This window comes from Papaver somniferum, chromosome 6 (genome assembly GCF_003573695.1).
Source record: "Papaver somniferum cultivar HN1 chromosome 6, ASM357369v1, whole genome shotgun sequence".
Classification (NCBI taxonomy): Eukaryota; Viridiplantae; Streptophyta; class Magnoliopsida; order Ranunculales; family Papaveraceae; genus Papaver; species Papaver somniferum.
Genome location: NC_039363.1, coordinates 49469625 through 49488124, shown reverse-complemented (window position 1 = coordinate 49488124; position 18500 = coordinate 49469625). Strand labels below are relative to the sequence as shown.

At 36.0% G+C, this 18500-nt stretch overlaps 1 protein-coding gene across 1 annotated transcript; it reads right to left on the bottom strand.

Moving 5' to 3' along the window:
* Positions 1-14328: 14328 nt before the first annotated feature.
* LOC113287512 (sodium/calcium exchanger NCL1-like) lies at positions 14329-18394 on the bottom strand. Its single transcript, XM_026536289.1, has 7 exons — positions 17929-18394; positions 16451-16681; positions 16160-16335; positions 15958-16079; positions 15561-15837; positions 14987-15325; positions 14329-14694 (listed from the first exon to the last, which is right to left on the bottom strand). Exons 1-7 carry the CDS (start codon positions 18323-18325, stop codon positions 14446-14448), a joined length of 1791 nt encoding a protein of 596 aa, XP_026392074.1. The 5' UTR covers positions 18326-18394; the 3' UTR covers positions 14329-14445.
* Positions 18395-18500: the final 106 nt, after the last annotated feature.

Sequence of the window (18500 nt, the reverse complement as noted above, 5' to 3'; positions counted from 1 at the left end):
AATGTTTAAGTAAAAGTATTAGATTCTTAGTGCCTCTTTATTTAGTTAATCTCTTGGATTAGTCAGCTGCTAGTTTAGGGGGCGCTACATTGTTGGTATCAGAGCTCACTATTAGATCTTACATGGGAATACTATAGGAATAGCCAGTGCCAGTTAGTTTAGAACTGGGTTGGGTTGTGAGATAAATCTTAATCACTAAAATCTATCAATAATTAAAGATTTATTTGATTGGTTGATTTATTTGTTTGATTGTTTGTGTATGTAATGAAGTAAAAATTGAGGGTACACCAGTAACTTAAGCTAATAAAGGTTAGGAAATAATCAGACTAAGAAGTATGAACACGTACATAATCCAATACTAGAAAATTAGTGAGATTAGGATTATTGATAAATCTTGAAAGTCGCATAGAAAATTATTGAATACCTTGACTTATACGTAGGCTCAACAATTTATAATCACATAAATAGTATTAATATTATTGGGACTCAATAAATATTTGTAAGAGTAGTTAGTTCGACCATCGATGTTAATAATAAAAATATTAAAATAATAGTCATAAATGATAATAATAGTAATAATAGTATTCAGATAATTGGTATAATATTAGGATTAAAAGAAAATAAATTCGTATACTAATAGGATCCTTCTTCATAAATAAATTTAATCATCTTTTGAAATGAAAAATTAGTATGACGAACTTAGCATAATTTAAATTCAAATCTAGTTAACAAATATATAGTGATAAAATAATGATTAGGTTTAAATAGCTATGAAAAATTATTAGTGTTCATATATGGTTAAGTTTTGCAAATTAACTAATAACAAATTAAAATTATGTGTTTTTGCGTTCAAACCAGATAGATAATATAAGACTTGTTAGGTAGGACTAAGAACATGGGGTCATATAAAGCACAAAATTAAGACTAATTAAACTTGTCAACGATCTTATATCCAGATTCTCTTTAATCCAATGAATGATTCATTACATCACTAAATTATATACATGAAGCGATATTTATATTACTTGAATGCTTAATACAAAATTAGACTCAAAGGAGGATAAAATTGTCTATGAATAATATTCTTATCATTAATACCAAAACCTAAGGACTATTAGGATATACTATAATTTTAAATTTTATGCAGACTCAATTTCAAATCATATTAAACTATCAACGTCGTTATTTAACAAGATATAGCATACGGATTCAATATGAATAAATAAAATCTATTATATCTTTTTTACGTGAATGTAGAATTATATTTAGAAGAGTAAGACTAAGTGTACCAACCAGACTATCAACTTAAGAATAATGAGAATAATAACACAATTGGTGATAGTATTTGAGTAATGAAGCAGGTAGCAAATTTATAATAGATAATTATTGAAAAATTTACATATATAGTAACACACCAAGGTTAAAATATCAGATATTATAAATTGACGTGAATCGAATTTGAATTACTTATAATGATAAAATAAATAAATAAATAATAATAACGACAAATAAATTTTGATGATTAAATTGCTAAAATGATGTGAACTATTTATATATTTTACGAAGTAAATTTATCAGACTTACACCAGTTACGATAAAAGTTTAAAGACTAATTAATCTTAATAAATTAATACTTAGTTAATCCAGCACTGGGGAATAGTGAGGTTGGTAGTTCTTATGTGTTCCTATGATACTTGTTACGTAGGTAGGCATTGTCAGGCGTCGCGAACCTAGACAGGGCAACTGCATTCTTGTATCACTAGGCATAGAAGGAAAACTTGCTTCTGATAGTGAACTTTTAGATCAAAATTTTTATTTAGAATCTTATAGAATATGTTCTCTCGTAATTCGAACCAATAACTTATTGAAATAGAAATTTGTTTGTTGAACCTAGAGCCACAAATTCTAGTTGTAGAATGCCATATAGGTTTATGCTCTGTTTTATGTTGTTTACGCTTAGACAAGAGATAGGATTATTCTAAGGTGGGGAGTTTTAGAAGACCAGAAGGATGGTTCGATTTTCGAGGACGAAAATGATACAAGGTGGGGAGAATGTAAGGACCCTCAAGCTCGTCAAGGCTATTAGACCAGTTAAGATACGATTAGTGGTTAATAACTCGATTAGTTTAACACGAATGTTAATTTATAGGAATTAATCTAACAATGATTTAGATACGCAACTAGTACCGCTAAATAGATCTCGAAAATTTGCGCAGAACGGACTACTCGAACGTGTCAATCGGATACCAGAAGAAGAAGATATCATCAAATTAATATGAATGGTATTTGTATTTTTCTTATAAACCGCTTGGCTGCCCTTATATTTTGGACGGGTGCCTTTAGAAATCCTGGTCGGCCTTATCCTGAATACCGATCGAGAAGAATTTTTTTAATTTCTTCTATTCTCTTTCTCTTTCTTCTTCTCTGTTTCTCCTCTTATCCGTTTTGCTGATCTCAATCTTAGAGATTTGAGTTTCTTCGATGTGAGAATTTCATAGAAGACTGATATTATGTTGAATCGAAGGTGAGGGTGATGTTTCTGAAGTTGTTTGGACTCGAGATAAGGAGATGATACTGTTGATGGATATTGAATTAAGAATTCGATTTGGTGTTGTTTAAGATGAAATTAAGGATGGGTTCTAGGAACAGATCATAAAGAAGAAGCTTGTTGTGTCAATTAGAGAATTCGATTTGAGAAATTGAATGTTCTTCTCCAAATTGAATTAGGGTTCTAGTAGAACTGATAATGATTTAGAGTAACAGACAGATGAAGTACAAAGGGGTAGTTGGTGGATTGATGTTATGAAGTTATTTAAAGAAGAAATTAAAGATCTGAATAATCAGTGAATTAGGGTTTTGTATTAGATTTTAGGCTTGTATGGAATTGATGGATAAAGAATTGAAGGGTTGTTGTTGGATTGATGCAATAGAGTAGTTTTGGCGATGAATCGAAAGAATAGAGTTCTTGGGAGATTCAAAGAGGATTTGAAAGAAGAATTGAATTCAGTTGCTTGAATGATCATCTCGGGGTAATTTCCTTTCACAGTAAATTTAGTAAAGTTGTTATTTGAGTTTTGGAGATTGTTAATGAGCTAGGATTGAAATGGTTATGTGTATCTGCAATGAAATTGTAGTTGTAGGTTAGTTTATGTTGTGTTGATGTATGAGCTAAGGATATTGGATCTGAAATGGTGGTAAGTGATTTGATATATTGGTTTGTGCAACTGAAGATATGGTGATTTGTTGTATTTTAAGTTACAGTTGAGAGGTGCGAAGCTGGTAGTGATGTTTGTTGATTGTATGAAATGAGAAGATGGACTGGTTAAGGCCTGATGAATGTGTAGAAGGAAAAATTGCAGGGAAGATAATAAGAAACTATAGTAAGAGATGATAGTGATGTTTGTGTGTTCGTGGTTTACAAGCAAGGAAGGTGTAACTAATATTGCTTGTGGTGATGGGTTTGTTTATGCTGAAGGTTGAGAATAGATTCGAGATTGTTGGGTTGAGTTATAAATCAAAGTGGTTATTTAATGAGTTACAAAGCTATGAAGATGGTGGTATGCAATGACAGTGGTGTTGCAGGGGGTTATCGTGTTGTTTGCAGATTGTTGGTGGTAGTGAACTTGTGGGTTATGCTGAAGCTAAATTATAGTTGAGGTTGAACCGTAGTGTGTATGGAATTAGTGCAGGGTTGCTAGAGTTACTAGTGGTGTTAGTATGTTAGTGATGTTAGTTGATTGAGTTTCAGTTGAAGTTAGTGAACCGGTAGAGACTCAATTTGATTGTGCAAGGTTATTTGAAGTAAAAGTGTTAGATAATGATTAAGAATTGTAAGTGGTGGTTTGGAGTATTACTGTGAAAGCTTGGAACTGCAATTGCAGGTAAACATAGTTTGTAATTGTAATTAAGTTATGATGTTGTTTAAGATAAATGATTTGATGTTGTTTCGTTTAATGAAAGTGTTACACGAAATCTGGTAGAATGGGAGTCCATTGTTGAATCAATAGTCAGTTTAGCTGACTCAATTTGTTTAGTTGACTTAGTGTTACTGACTGAGTTAACTCAGTGACTAGACCCGACCAGGTTTGAGTCAGTATGAATGTTGACCCTGGACCTTGACCTGACCTGACCTTGGACGTTGACTGTTGTTGACCTCGTTGACCGTTAGTGACCGTTAGTTGATTCAGGTAAACTGGGTCTTAGATTAAAGGATTTTTTTAGTAGACTTGGGCTTAGGACTAGTTACCCTATGTTGATGAATTGGGCCTTTTGGGTCCGAATTAACCTTTCGCTTATTCTACCAAGTGTAGATATTCATAAGACTTAACTAGGTGTTATAGAATCAATCTAATTGGATTAGTAAACTCTTAGTTATGCTATAAGGTTGAGAATCATGAAGGTATTAGAACCTTTAGATAGTTCACTTAGCATTTAACTAGAGACTTGTATGAGAATATGTTGTGAGCCTTGTTTGAGTGTTGTGGATAAATTCTTAGAGTTATTGTGTAATTAACAGTTAGACTCTATTAACAACGATCGATTCAAAGGACGAACCAGTGGATCGTGGATCTCAAGGTAGGCGTGGCTTGTCATCAAAAGAGGTGGGAATACATTTAACTCTTTTGAAACCATTGTTGTTTCATTTACAAAAGTTTATGCTTAACAAACTCATGCATTGTATGTCCGTGCATTCCATGCTTTGTTTAAATTGCATTATGATAATTCTGTTGATTCTGTGAATCTTTCCACGATTTGGAAAGGACTTGTAATGTTTGTTTGTCATATGAATTGTTATGGGAAATACGAATTTCCACTTGTGGTATATAAGATACGCTCCTTCACATTTATAATCTCCATGAATTCAGCTTTTATTGCTTAGAGTGGGTCATCATGGTCTTGGTGATATCAATAGATAATGAGTGTGGTTAGCACGAATATTATACATTGTTTGAAGAAGGAGTTTGTCCATATATATTGTTTGTGCATTTCCAGTGACTTAGTCACTTTGATGTTTAGGAAAACATGTATTGTTTTCCAACTCTTGCTCATGATTTCTTTAAAGTTAAATGTTATTCCTGCTGCGCACCCCTTTTAGGGATGATGTGCTCACCCATTCCCACTTTCAGTTTCAGAGACATGCCATAGTTGCGCAGCGAAAGCTTCGAGGAGTTGACTTTGTTAATTGGTTAACTTCTGCTATGTTTATTATGTTTTTTATTATATTTTCAAACAAAATTACTATTGTATATGTATCATTTGAGAGGAGTTCTTGTATATATATTTCTGAGCGGGTCTAGTTTTCGGTTAAGTTTTGTAGCAGATTTCTTAGTTAAATGTTTAAGTAAAAGTTTTAGATTCTTAGTGCTTCTTTATTTAGTTAATCTCTTGGATTAGTCAGCTGCTAGTTTAGGGGGCGCTACATAGAAGTTGTTGTTTTTCTGTGTGTAGAATGAGCTGAAGACTACTCTCTTATATAGTTTTCAAGACGTTATAAACGAGAGGAAAAAAGCATGAAAAGAAACCATGCGCACTGGTAATGTTTCTGTTAAAAACAGTGCAAGACAAGGTCGGAGATTCTCACTTTATCAGAAAACAGTCACTAAGAAAACTGTGTAAAATAAAGGATTTTGTCTGTCCAAGAGAAGCATGCGTACAGAAAACAACGTTTGCTCGCGTAATAAAAGTTTGAGCAAAAAGATAGATCCATAGAAACCTTACCCAAGCCCTCCCGCCCGCCCGGACGGACGACGGCGTGTGTGCTTCTCTGCGAAGCACCGCGCGTACGGGAAAGGCAACCTTGCCTTAGTCTAAGTCTTTCCCCTCACACAAAACTGTGTAGACCCAAAGCGCCATGCTCTTTAGGCATAACCCATGGTATTTAAGTCTAAAACTCTTAAAATTTTAGTTTATGTGGGACTAATGTTTTATTTATTCAAAGAAAAAAACAACTAGTGAGCAATTGGTTTAGGGATCAAATCATGGTCCATGCACTTTTGGTTTTAAAACAAAACCTGTTTTTTCTAACAATCCCCCACATGAATGATAAAACATATCGGTAAAACACGATAAAACAGAAGACATCAAAAATAGGCTAAGGTGTCCCAGAGATTGAACCTTAACTTAGTGAGAGGTTACCGGAACTGCTTGTTGTAACGGTGAACGCAATGTTTTGAACCGTCAACAGTGAATGCAATTCAGAAATAACAACCATACTTGATGCATCAAAGGATAGTTTCCAAGCTCTTGCCGTTGTGCCCGTTATGGCCGTGGGATAAATCCCGGACTTAATGAATGTCTCTAGAGAATCAGCTCAAATTCTCATAGGAAGCGGCACCACTTCCAACATACACATAGGTGAGTCCATTAAGAGTGTCCTGCGACACCCCTCTTTAAATAAAGCCATGGAACTCATTAAGATCTCAACATATCATCCTAACTCATGCAGGTAGCACTATCACACAGTTACACCATAGGGAGGGACAAAGATAGTGTTTTCTCGATATCACCATAAATTAGTTGTCTCATTGAATCTTGATCTTGGAGCTCCATTCACAAGGTTGAGTATCCTTCATGGTGATTTATTCTATGAGCTTAAGTCCCATCCCCTTCGATGTTGATTTAACTACCTCTCTAGATAATCCTTTCGTCAAAGGATCTGTAATATTATCTTTAAATTTTACGAAGTCTATAGAGATAATACCAGTAGAGAGTAGTTGCTTCACTGTCTTGTGTCTTCTCTTTATATGTATAGACTTTCCGTTGTATACATTTTTCCTTGTGCAACCAATAGCAGCTTGACTATCAAAGTGGATTGCGATCGAAGACACAGGCTTGGGCCAGAGTGGAATTCCTCCTAAGAAAGATCGTATCCATTCAGCTTCCTCTCCAGCTTTATCCAAGGATATAAAATCAGATTCCATAGTGGATCGAGCTATACATGTCTGTTTGGAAGACTTCCATGATACAGACGCACCTCCAAGTGTGAAGATGTACCCACTGGTGGATTCGCACTCATCTGAATCTGATATCCAGTTGGCATCACAGTACCCTTCCAGCACAGCAGGAAACCTCCCAAAGCTTAAGAAAAAGTTCGAGGTGCCTCTAAAGTGGCGTAGAACTCTGTTGAGAGCATTCCAGTGATCCTTCCCAGGGTTGCAAGTGTACCTGCTCAATCTACTCACAGCGTAAGCAATATCAGGTCTTGTGCAGTTCATCAAATACATAAGACTGCCAATTACGCGGGAATACTCAAGTTGATAAATTCCTTCACCCATTTTCTTTTTCAAGTTACAGGTGGGATCATAAGGAGTAGATACAGGTTTATCATTTTCATGATTAAATCTCTTAAGTACAGTTTCAGCATAATGAGATTGACTAAGACTATATCCATCAGACGTCTTTCTGATTTTCATCCCTAAGATTACATCAGCAAGGCCTAAGTCTTTCATGTCAAAGTTTTCGTTAAGCATTTTTTTAATGGTATTATTAATATCAATGTCACTGCCTAATATGAGCATATCATCAAAGTACAAGCACACAATAACATGAGCATCATCCAAGGATTTAATGTAAACACATTTATCAGATTCATTAACCTTAAAGCCATTAGATATCATTACATGATCAATTTTTTCATGCCACTGTTTAGGTGCTTGTTTTAAACCGTACAGAGATTTATTCAATTTGCATACTTTGTTTTCAAAACCTTTCACAATAAATCCTTCAGGTTGGTCCATATACATTTCTTCATTCAATTCACCATATAAAAATGCAGTTTTAACATCCATTTGATGTATATGCAAATCATAAATAGAAGCAATAGCAATCAACATCCTAATAAAAGCGATTCTAGTGACAGGTTAATAAGTATCAAAGAAATATAATCCTTCCTTTTGCATATAGCCTTTAGCTACCAACCCAGCGTTGTGTTTCTCTATAGTTCCATCCGCTCTAAGCTTCTTTTTGAATATCCATTTGCAACCTATGGCTTTACTACCAGGAGGAAAGTCTACAAGCTCCCAAGTTTCGTTTTGCTGAATGAACTTCCACTCATTTATCGAAGCTTCTTCCCAGAAGGGAGCTTCCGGAGAATTCATATCTTCCTTAAAGGTTTGAGGTTCAGACTCTACCGTAAGAGTCACAAAATCTGGACCAAAACTTGTACCGGTTCTAATTCTCTTACTTCTTATTAGTTCGGTCTCAGCCTCTAGAGGAGGGTTATGACTAGTCGAAGGAACATCTGGGATATCATTATGGACCCTTTTTCCATGTCCAGATTTCAAAGGAAAAATGTGTTCAAAAAATACTGCATCTCTAGACTCCATTATTGTGTTCATACCAATGTTACTACGGTCAGAGCTTATGACCATGAACCTATGTGCATTAGTATGCTCAGGATAACCTAGGAAAACACAATCCACGGTTTTAGATCCTAGTTTGTGTTTCTTGGAAGACGGAATCGCCACCTTGGCCAAAAACCACCATACTTTAAAGTATGCATATGAAGGTTGTTTACCTTTCCACAACTCACATGGAGTTTTATCAACATAGCGGTTACCATTTCTATGAGTGTTCGTTTTTTCCTTTCGGCTATAACGTTGGACTCAGGTGAGGAAGGTGCACTAGTTTCATGGATGATGCCATTTTGTCTACAAAATTCTCCTATAGGTATTACATACTCACCACCACGGTCTAACCTAAGAGTTTTAATTGTAACACCTTTTTGGTTTTCTACTTCAAGTTTATATAATTTAAAAGCCTCCAGGGCCTCATCTTTACTTCAAAGAAGATAAACCTGACAGTATCGTGAATGATCATCTATAAAGAGATATACCATTTTTTACCACCTCTAGTTGGTGTTGATTTCAGATCTCCTAAATCCGAGTGTATTAGTTCCAAGGGAGCTGTACTACGTTCAACCCTTTTGGTGAATGCTTTTCTTACGTACTTAGATTCAACACAAATTTCACATTTATGACCTTTGTCAATGTTTAATTTAGGAATGCAACCTAACTTAGCAAGTCTTTCGATGGATTTGAAATTAACATGTCCTAGTCTATCATGCCAAACATATGAGGATCACAAAAATAAGCAGAAGAAGATGCATTATTATTAGTGTTCAAATCAAGTACACTAAGCTTAATCATGTTATCAGTGACATAACCCTTTCCTACGAAGACACCATTTTTAGAGAGTACAACATTGTTAGATTCAGCAACAATTTTAAAACCTTTCCCAAGTAAGATGGTCTCTGAGACAAGATTCTTGCATATGTCCGGGACGTGATACACGTCATTCTGAAGTGAGCTTTAATTCAACCTTGACTTTTCCTACCACTTTCGCGGTGGAAGAGTTTCCCATGAACACTTTCTCATCATCTCCTACTTTGGCATAGGAGGAGAATGCATCTCTGAACTTGCATACATGCCTGGTGGCTCCTGAATCTAACCACCAGTCTCTCACATTGTTCACTTTAGAGACAAGGTTGATTTTAGACACCATGCCAGTATAATATCCAGACTCATCTACATGGTTTACCTTATTTTTCCCTTTCGAATCATTTTTTGTCTTTTTAGCTCTACAGTGTTTAGCCATATGGCCGGGCTTACCACAGTTATAGCAGTCACCTTTGATGGTGTTCTTAGAGACACCAACCTTTAGTTTAAGATGGTTACCTTTGGAGTTACGACGTTTGTTACGTTTGTTACCATTTTTGCTGGATTCAGATTTTCCTTCATGTCCTTTCTTTGATGAGGCATTATCTTCTAGGATATGAGCTTTGTTGGACATGTATTTGCTTAGCATCAGGCTCTTGTCCTTGCAGCACAATAGTTCCTCAACTTGAATCCTTTTCCCCAGCTCTATCATGGTGATTTCACGAGTCTTGTGAACCAGCCTCCTTTTGTACTCGTTTCACGAAGGTGGAAGTTTTTCAATAACTGCAGATACTTGGAAAGGTTCATCAATAACATTGCCTTCAGCAAATAGAAAAAACCTTTCCTTAGATTGGACCATAAATGGCCTAGATAAATCCATGAGCTCGATTCAACGATTCCTGCCTATACCCTGAATTTTCTTATGACTTAGGAATCAGAGGTGTTTTTGGGCTGTTCAAGGAAAAAGTTATCTCCTCTCTCTCTCACCAGTTTCTCCTCAGACCCACCCCCACCCCAGCAACTAATCTTATTCTTTTCTTGGATCTGGTTCGTGATATTGCGAAAAGACCCATAAAATTCTATATGAATTCTCCTAAATTAAACTATTACAGTACTATCATATAATTCTATATATGACTCTTGTTTTTGTCTTCGTTAGTTAGATTTATCTGTACTTCAACTGAATCTAAAGCTCCAGAGTATATCTTTTTATAGGTCGAACCAAAAAAGAAAAAGACATTGCCTTTTTCCCCTTTATCTGCCCGAAAAAAGGGAAAATCCCCCTTTTTTTTTGTCCCTGTCCCTAAATGAATGAAATACAATAGTAAACTGGAAATGAAAGTCTCTTTCTTTCTCACATCCGTTCTCTATCCCATTGTCGAACCAAAAAGATCGGATGCCTTGATATGGAAATATTTGGTACATGAAACCACGATCTGATGTAGATTGTAATTGTAGATTTATAATAGAAATATTGGAATCACAGAAAGATATTCCAAAATAGACGGTTTTTGTGACTCGGAAGAAATGTTTTTCTGTATAGGAACAAAATATCCATTTATTCCTATGAAGCATTCAGGAACATGAACATTAAATCAGAAATATCGACAAATTCTTCTGTATCCCAAGTAAATAAAAAAGAAATAAAGGGGGTGCGCTGCTACAATTTTCAAGAATTGATTATTAACTGAAGTTCCAAGAATTGATCGACTACATGTTTTTAATCAGTCATTTTGTATTCAAGGAACCTAGCCACCAAGAACTTCTTGCTTCCAGCAGCCCCAGCGAGATATTTTTCTTCCAATGCTTCCCATAAATCAAAAGCAGTAAAATTCTCTTTTGCATTGTAAAAATCATACAGGGAATCATCCAAGAAGTTAAGTATATGATTTTTATACATATAATTCTTCCTAGTCTACCTATCCAGTCTATCTTCATAACCACGGTCATGAAGCCTTCTTGAGGGTTTTTGCAAAGCAACTTCATCTAGCCTTTGGTCTTTTTGGCTGCCGACGTTTAAAATATTTTCCACAAAACTTAGTAGGTTTGTCAACAATACTTTTTCCCATTGTTGTTACAGTGAATAAGAGTGATAGATATTGTCTTTAGATTGTTGGTTCTAGTAACAACAATCGTAATAAACAGAAAATAATACTTAGCTCAAACAAGTGCTTGATGGATGATTCTGATGCATCCGTGATGATTGTAGCAGGAGAAATAGAGGCACGTATGAGATATGCTATCCTAAAGACAATATCTCCCGTTACTCCTCTAAACAGAGAGATGCTATAGCCTTCGACGATTTGCCTCCAGGATACAACTATTGTTAGTGTTCCTCTTTGTATCATACAAGAGAACACCCTAAGAGCTTGGCAGTGATTGAAAAACAATTAACAGTAAAACAAATATCAGGAGACCGTTGTGAAAACAGAGGAGAAGTAGAAGTTGTTGTTTTTCTATGTGTAAAATGAGCTGAAGACTACTCTCTTATATAGTGTTCAAGACGTTATAAACGAGAGGGAAAAAGCATGCAAAGAAACCATCCGTATTGGTAATGTTTCTGTTAAAAACAGTGCAAGACAAAGGCAGAGATTCTCACTTTGTCAGAAAACAGTCACTAAGAAAACTGTGTAAAGTAAAGGATTTTGTCTATCCAAGAGAAGCATGCGTACAGAAAACAGTGTTTGCTTTTGTCAGTCAACAAAGTAGCACGCGTGCCAGATATATAAAACAAAGAGAAAGATTCTTCACGCGTGTGACAAACACGTACATACAAGAGAGTAAAATTCTTCTTTCATGTGTGTAAAAAACACGTAGAAAAGTTTGAGCAAAAAGATAGATCCATAGGAACCCGAACCTGACCGCGAGACCCCCCCCCCCCCCCCCCCCCACCCCCATCCCCCGCGCACGACCGGACGGAAGGCGGCGTACGTGCTTCTGTGCAAAGCACCGCGCGTACGGGAAAGGCAGTCTTGCCCTAGTCTAAGTCTCCCCTCTCACACAAAAGTGTGTAGACCCAAAGCGCCATGCCCTTTAGGCAAAACCCATGGTATTTAAGTCTAAAACTCTTACAATTTTAGTCCATGTGGGACTAATGTTTTATTTATTCAAAAGAAAAAAATAACTAGTGGGCAACTGTTCTAGGGATCAAATCATGGTCCATGCACTTTTGGTTTTAAAACAAAACCCGTTGTTTCTAACAATCCCCCACATGAATGATAAAACATATCGGTAAAACACGAGAAAACAGAAGACATCAAAAATAGGCTAAGGTGTCCCAGAGATTGAACCTTAACTTAGTGAGAGGTTACCGGAATTGCTTGTTGTAACGGTGAACGCAATGTCTTGAACCGTCAACAGTGAATGCAATTCAGAAATAACAACCACACTTGATGTATCAAAGGAGTTGTGCCCGTTTTGGTCGTAGGCTAAATCCCGGACTTAATGAATGTCTCTAGAGAATCAGCTGTAATTCTCATAGGAAGCGGCCCCACTTCCAACATCCACATAGGTGAGTCCATTAAGAGTGTCCTGCCACACCCCGCTTTAAAAAAAGCCATAGAACTCATTAATATCTCAACATATCATCCTAACTCATGCAGCACTATCACACAGTTACACCATAGGGAGGGACAAAGATAGTGTTTTCTCGATATCACCATAAATTAGTTGTCTCATTGAACCTTCATCTTGGAGCTCCATTCACAAGGTTGAGTATCCTTCATGGTGATTTATTCTATGAGATTAAGTCCCATCCCCTTCGATGTTGATTTAACTACCTCTCTAGATAATCCTTTCGTCAAAGGATCTGTAATATTATCTTTAAATTTTACGAAGTCTATAGAGATAATACCAGTAGAGAGTAGTTGCTTCACTGTCTTGTGTCTTCTCTTTATATGTATAGACTTTCCGTTGTATACATTGTTCCTTGCGCAACCAATAGCAGCTTGACTGTCACAATGGATTGCGATCGAAGACACAGGCTTGGGCCAGAGTGGAATTCCTCCTAAGAAAGCTCGTATCCATTCAGCTTCCTCTCCATCCTTGTCCAAGGCTATAAAATCAGATTCCATAGTGGATCGAGCTATACATGTCTGTTTGGAAGACTTCCATGATACAGACGCACCTCCAAGTATGAAGAGGTACCCACTAGTGGATTTGCACTCATCTGAGTCTGATATCCAGTTGGCATCACAATACCCTTCCAGCACAGCAGGAAACCTCCCAAAGCTTAAGCAAAAGTTTGAGGTGCCTCTCAAGTAGCGCAGAACTCTGTTGAGAGCGTTCCAGTGATCCTTCCCAGGATTGCAAGTGTACCTGCTCAAATTGAGAAATTCCTTCACCCTTGTTCTTTTTCAAGTTACAGGTGGGATCATAAGGAGTAGATACAAGTTTAGCATTTTCATGATTAAATCTCTTAAGTACAGTTTCAGTATAATGAGATTGACTAAGACTATATCCATCAGACGTCTTTCTGATTTTCATCCCTAAATCTAAAACTCTTAAAATTTTAGTCTATGTGGGACTAATGTTTTATCTATTCAAAAGAAAAAAACAACTAGTGGGCAATTGGTCTAGGGATCAAATCATGGTCCATGCACTTTTGGTTTTAAAAATAAAACCCGTTTTTTCTAACATCTCAGTCCCCAACAACACAAAGTAGCACTGTAAATTCATTAGTGAGATTGAGATGCACCAAAAAAAAAAAACACTAGGAGAACTTAACTAACTATTAAAGAGTGTAGAGGGAGGCTATGGGCAAAATGGATATTCTGTGTAGGGATCAAAAGGGCGGAAACAAGACACAATTATGCAACATTGGAATTTTTTTGCTCTCAGGGTTGATCTGACTTTGGGATAGCAACAGCTTGAACCAGTATGGCAAGTAATTCGGGTCTAATTGCCAGATTGCAACAGCATTTAGTAGGGACTCAAGGTCGCACAATTTCACAAGTGGGAGACAATACTTTGCTCTTCATTTATTAAAGTGCATGTTCAAATCTTAAAGAAAGAGTAGGGCACAATATCTCTTATGCATTCAGACATTTAAGGTGATTCATTCATGGAAGTTAACAAACATCATTCAATAGTGATTCCAGTTTTTCACCTTCTGAAACTGGTTAGAAGATATTGCCTCAGATTGTGTAAAATACACTACAAAATTACTCAATGCTTGACTACAATTGAATTTTGATTTATAAGACATTTGTAACTATACAACAACAATAATAAACTCTTGGAATGCTTAAGATTCAATCTACACCATACACATTTTATAAGTAGCTAGCTGCTAAACCCAGCCGAAAACATTAATAAGAGCATAAAGCAAGAAAAGAGAAAAAAAGTAGAGGAAAATCGCTACAATGCTAGTCCATAAGCGCAAAGTCTTGCAACGTAAACCAATAAAACCCATTGAGATAGATATAGTCATAACCACAAACACCTCTGCCGCAAAATCCCATGCTAAGCCTTGAGCATAAACCATCACTAGAGTGATAGATATGCCGACGATGTTGTTCATGAAAACTGCAGTGTAAATCTGCAGGTATACACATACAGATGAGAAATGTTACAGAGTGCATAAGCTTAGCTAGCTACTACGATCAACTGAGATCCTTCATTTATAGAAAATCTACACATATTATCGCATTTAAAGTTTTCGGACGCTACGGTCACTGAGGTACAGCCTCATTTTACAAAGACCTTAAAATAGTTTTTCTTTTTCTTTTTTCGTTATTTTGAAATTATATGTGGCATGTAAACATCAGCTGCGTTGTTCTGATATCGGGCTACTGCTGAAAAGCATAATTGTAACAAGATAAATAATTCACCTCGGATAAAGTTAGAGATGCAGAGTGTTGTTTCTTATGGCGAGCAGATTTAATGGCTGACATTGCTTCTCTGTAGTTCACTGCAATAGGTAATACAACAAACGAAAAGAGAAACGGGTCGATATTTGCTGCATTTGAGAAATTCTGGATAGATTCGATGAGAGGATCTGCAGACAGTACTAAGACTCCTATCCCAAGTACTAACAGTGAGACAGCTTTAATAAATGTCCAGACCACGTTCTCGAACACATGTATGTCCTTATGCGTGACTATATGTGTCGTAAGACTCGGTTCATTCACCAGCAAATGTTGCTCTTCCTCTGTAGTTGCATCATGGACCTGCACCAATTTCAAAATCAATCATTGCAGAAACTTTTATTAGCTACTGTATTATGTTTAATGCTACAGTAATGCAAATGTTAAGATACGCATCAAATCGAAGCACGGATATTTATATTTATAACTGCAAATGCCACTGAACTACAAAGAGTTACCAACATTTGCAGTTATGAATTTTTGAGAATTTTGGTCTACACATGGCGAAATTTTGAGGAAACATGTGCTTATAATTCACCTGAGAATTGGTTGAATTGGGGCTACGTTGGCAGCGACGCTTACGATCTCGCTTATATGCAGACTGTTTAGTTTTCAATAGCCAGGATGAGATACCTTTAATGAATTCATCTTCATCAATATGAACATCAGCATAGTTATCAAATTCTTCCATCACATTATCTAAGAAATCATCTTTTTTGAACCCTACTTCTTCAAATTGAACTCCTATAATAAGTCCTCTGATCTCTTTAGGAGTAATAAATCCGTCATCATCCCGATCAATCTTATGAAACAACCTAGAGTTATGTGCATGAAATACAACACATAATCATAAACTTGCAAGATAAGAAATTTTTGTAAATGATAAATAACCCATTTGAACATAAAGTAGCAAAGCTTGGAGAAATACTACTAACTCTTTTATAATGGGAGTTTTGGGAACACCGTCTTCGCTGAGGAGCTTTCCAAGTGCAACTTTTCCCAACACTTTACTCATAACATATTCTAGTCTTCTATTTTGGATCCATGGTGAAAAAACCTAAACAAAAATCAACTTTAGTTTCCATATTAAGTTCGATTGGAGTTCACCATAAAACATAAGTTCCCGTAGTGACGTACCTGATAAAAGATAAATGCAACTAGAAAACTGACGGAAAAAATCAGAGCAATTAGAACCGGGTAATGTCCCAAAGGCGCACCCCATAACTGTGGTAGCGCAACCATAAATGGGATCAAAGAGAACATCATGATGGCAGCAGTATAATTAGTTTCGATATCAATAGTAACACCATATCCTGCGGGAAAATTTAGAAACATCATTTCGTTATTAATCATCACGAATTTTCTTAAATACTCCATCATATACCAATAACATGTACAGATTAAAGAGAGTAATAAAGAAATAATTACCAGTTAATGATAATGGTTTAGTCGAAGATGCTAATGCTGGTGCTGAAAGTAGTAGATGATCAGTTGAAGATGTAGGAGTTAAAGGAGGAGGAGATGACAGATCATAACAACCACAAGCAATGCAAGCACCCCATAATATTGTAAGAAGCATTATTGTTGATCCAGATAGTAACCATATTCCAAACTTCACTTGATCTTGTGCTACTTCTTTAGTTCCATATAATCCAGTTGCTGTAGTTTACACACAAGTGTACCAAAGTTTATTCGTAACAATTTGACAAACAATCAGTCTACTTTTGTTTGTAATTATATAATCTAGAAAATAACTTAATCACCCAGCCACAGGCCCACAGTTGATTATAACGGTTGAAATGAATTTACATATTGCGTAAGTATATGTTATCCATTTCCATAGACACTAGACGGGTTAGTGCCTAATATTTTACTCTTCTACTTCAACTTGGGCTCAATTCATTAAATTTAAGTATCAAAAAGAGAAACGGTGGATGTTCTTCTATTCATCGTCAAACTTGATGACTTCAATAATAGGATGATGCATGCTAGACATGCTACTGCGTAGAGTGCACAAAAAATCATATTTCCCACGGCAAAAATTTACCTACTACATTTTTTTCGTCAAAAGACTCAAAACACAAATACCTACTACTTGTGGCAGCTATGACTTTGGAAGAAATGATTGATTCGGGTTCTAATCATCTGATCATATCAGCAGCCACAATACATCATATAAAAATGTGAAACAAAAAGGACTTAACATAGAATTTCTCGGTAGGACTCTCGGTGGATGTCAGATCGCTTGTTTTCTACTGTATTCTTTTTTTTTTGTAACTCAGAGATTTATCGAACTCATATAATGAATTAAAGGTCTTAGATGTATAAGCCGGGTCCATCAGGAAGAAAAAAAGACAATCTGACATGGGACGCGATAGACAATGAGAAGATTCGTCTCCCGAATCAGATCTAAATAAACAAGGGTGTTAGTCAATCTTGCGTTCCTTTCTAAGAAATAGTTGCGAAATTGGAGTCATTAGACATCTAATTACAGCATTAAGGCCACATTAACCGCATATTGGATTAACCGGTAATATGATATCAGTATTTGTCCATACCCTGGCTTCCAGCGTTAACCTTTTCCCATTGGTTCTGGTTGTTAGTTATTTGATGTGAAAATCAACTAAGAAATAAGGAAAAGTCGGTGGCCAGTATCTCTGTCAAGAAAGCCGGCTAATGTAAAAGGCACCATCCATTAGTTACGGTGGATGACCAGAATAAACATCACTATGATTATCTAATTCTCATATTGTTCTTATTTTTAATCTTTTCCATTGTGTTTTACTTAAACGGTAGTTATCTTGTATAGAAACCTTCTTCTGACTTAATATCGTGTTGCTTGAGAAATAATCAAGATTTTTTATGTATCAAAACGAAAGCAAAATGAATTAGTCGCAAGAACATACCCATAACTAAGATGGCTTCGGGGAGTGAACCAAGGATTTGAAAAGCACTAGCGCCAAATATACCTGGACCAAGAACCTTGAACATAAGTTCACTGCCCATGGAAATATATCTTTCACCAAGATACGAAACATATTCATAGACAACTACCAAGAACAATGATCCCCATAGTGCACTTGTACATGGCAAAAACCCATATTTCGGTTCACATGTAACCGGCGCCGCTAGTTTTGTTTCCTTGAGTGAATGAAAAATTGGTTGTTGTATCACTCGGAGTTCATCAATATTGTACTCAGAATTAGTTATCGTTCCAATGGCACGACTATATCCAACTTCGCCATACGGTGATAAAAATACAATTGCGAATATGTAAGAAAGTGTAGAATATTTATTTGCCATCTTTGTTGCAAACACTTTTGGGTTTCTGATAGAGAGAAACGGGGGAAGAAGAAATGAAGGAACAATTTATTTATGAAGGTTCTGAATAAATAGTAGGTAATTGAATATAGAGATACGTCAATTGGTATTAGTTTAAGTTAACTGGTTGCTTCTAATAATCTAAAGAGCGATTACC

What these genes read in the sequence shown, in the direction of transcription:
- LOC113287512 (XM_026536289.1), bottom strand. Translation starts at nt 18,325, where the DNA reads ATGGCAAATAAATATTCTACACTTTCTTACATATTCGCAATTGTATTT. An exon ending in CGAAGCCATCTTAGTTATGG is followed by an intron (nt 16,682 to 17,928) that starts GTATGTTCTTGC and finishes TGTAAACTACAG; the next exon opens with CAACTGGATTATATGGAACT. An exon ending in CCAATTCAACCAATTCTCAG is followed by an intron (nt 15,326 to 15,560) that starts GTGAATTATAAG and finishes AAATTGGTGCAG; the next exon opens with GTCCATGATGCAACTACAGA.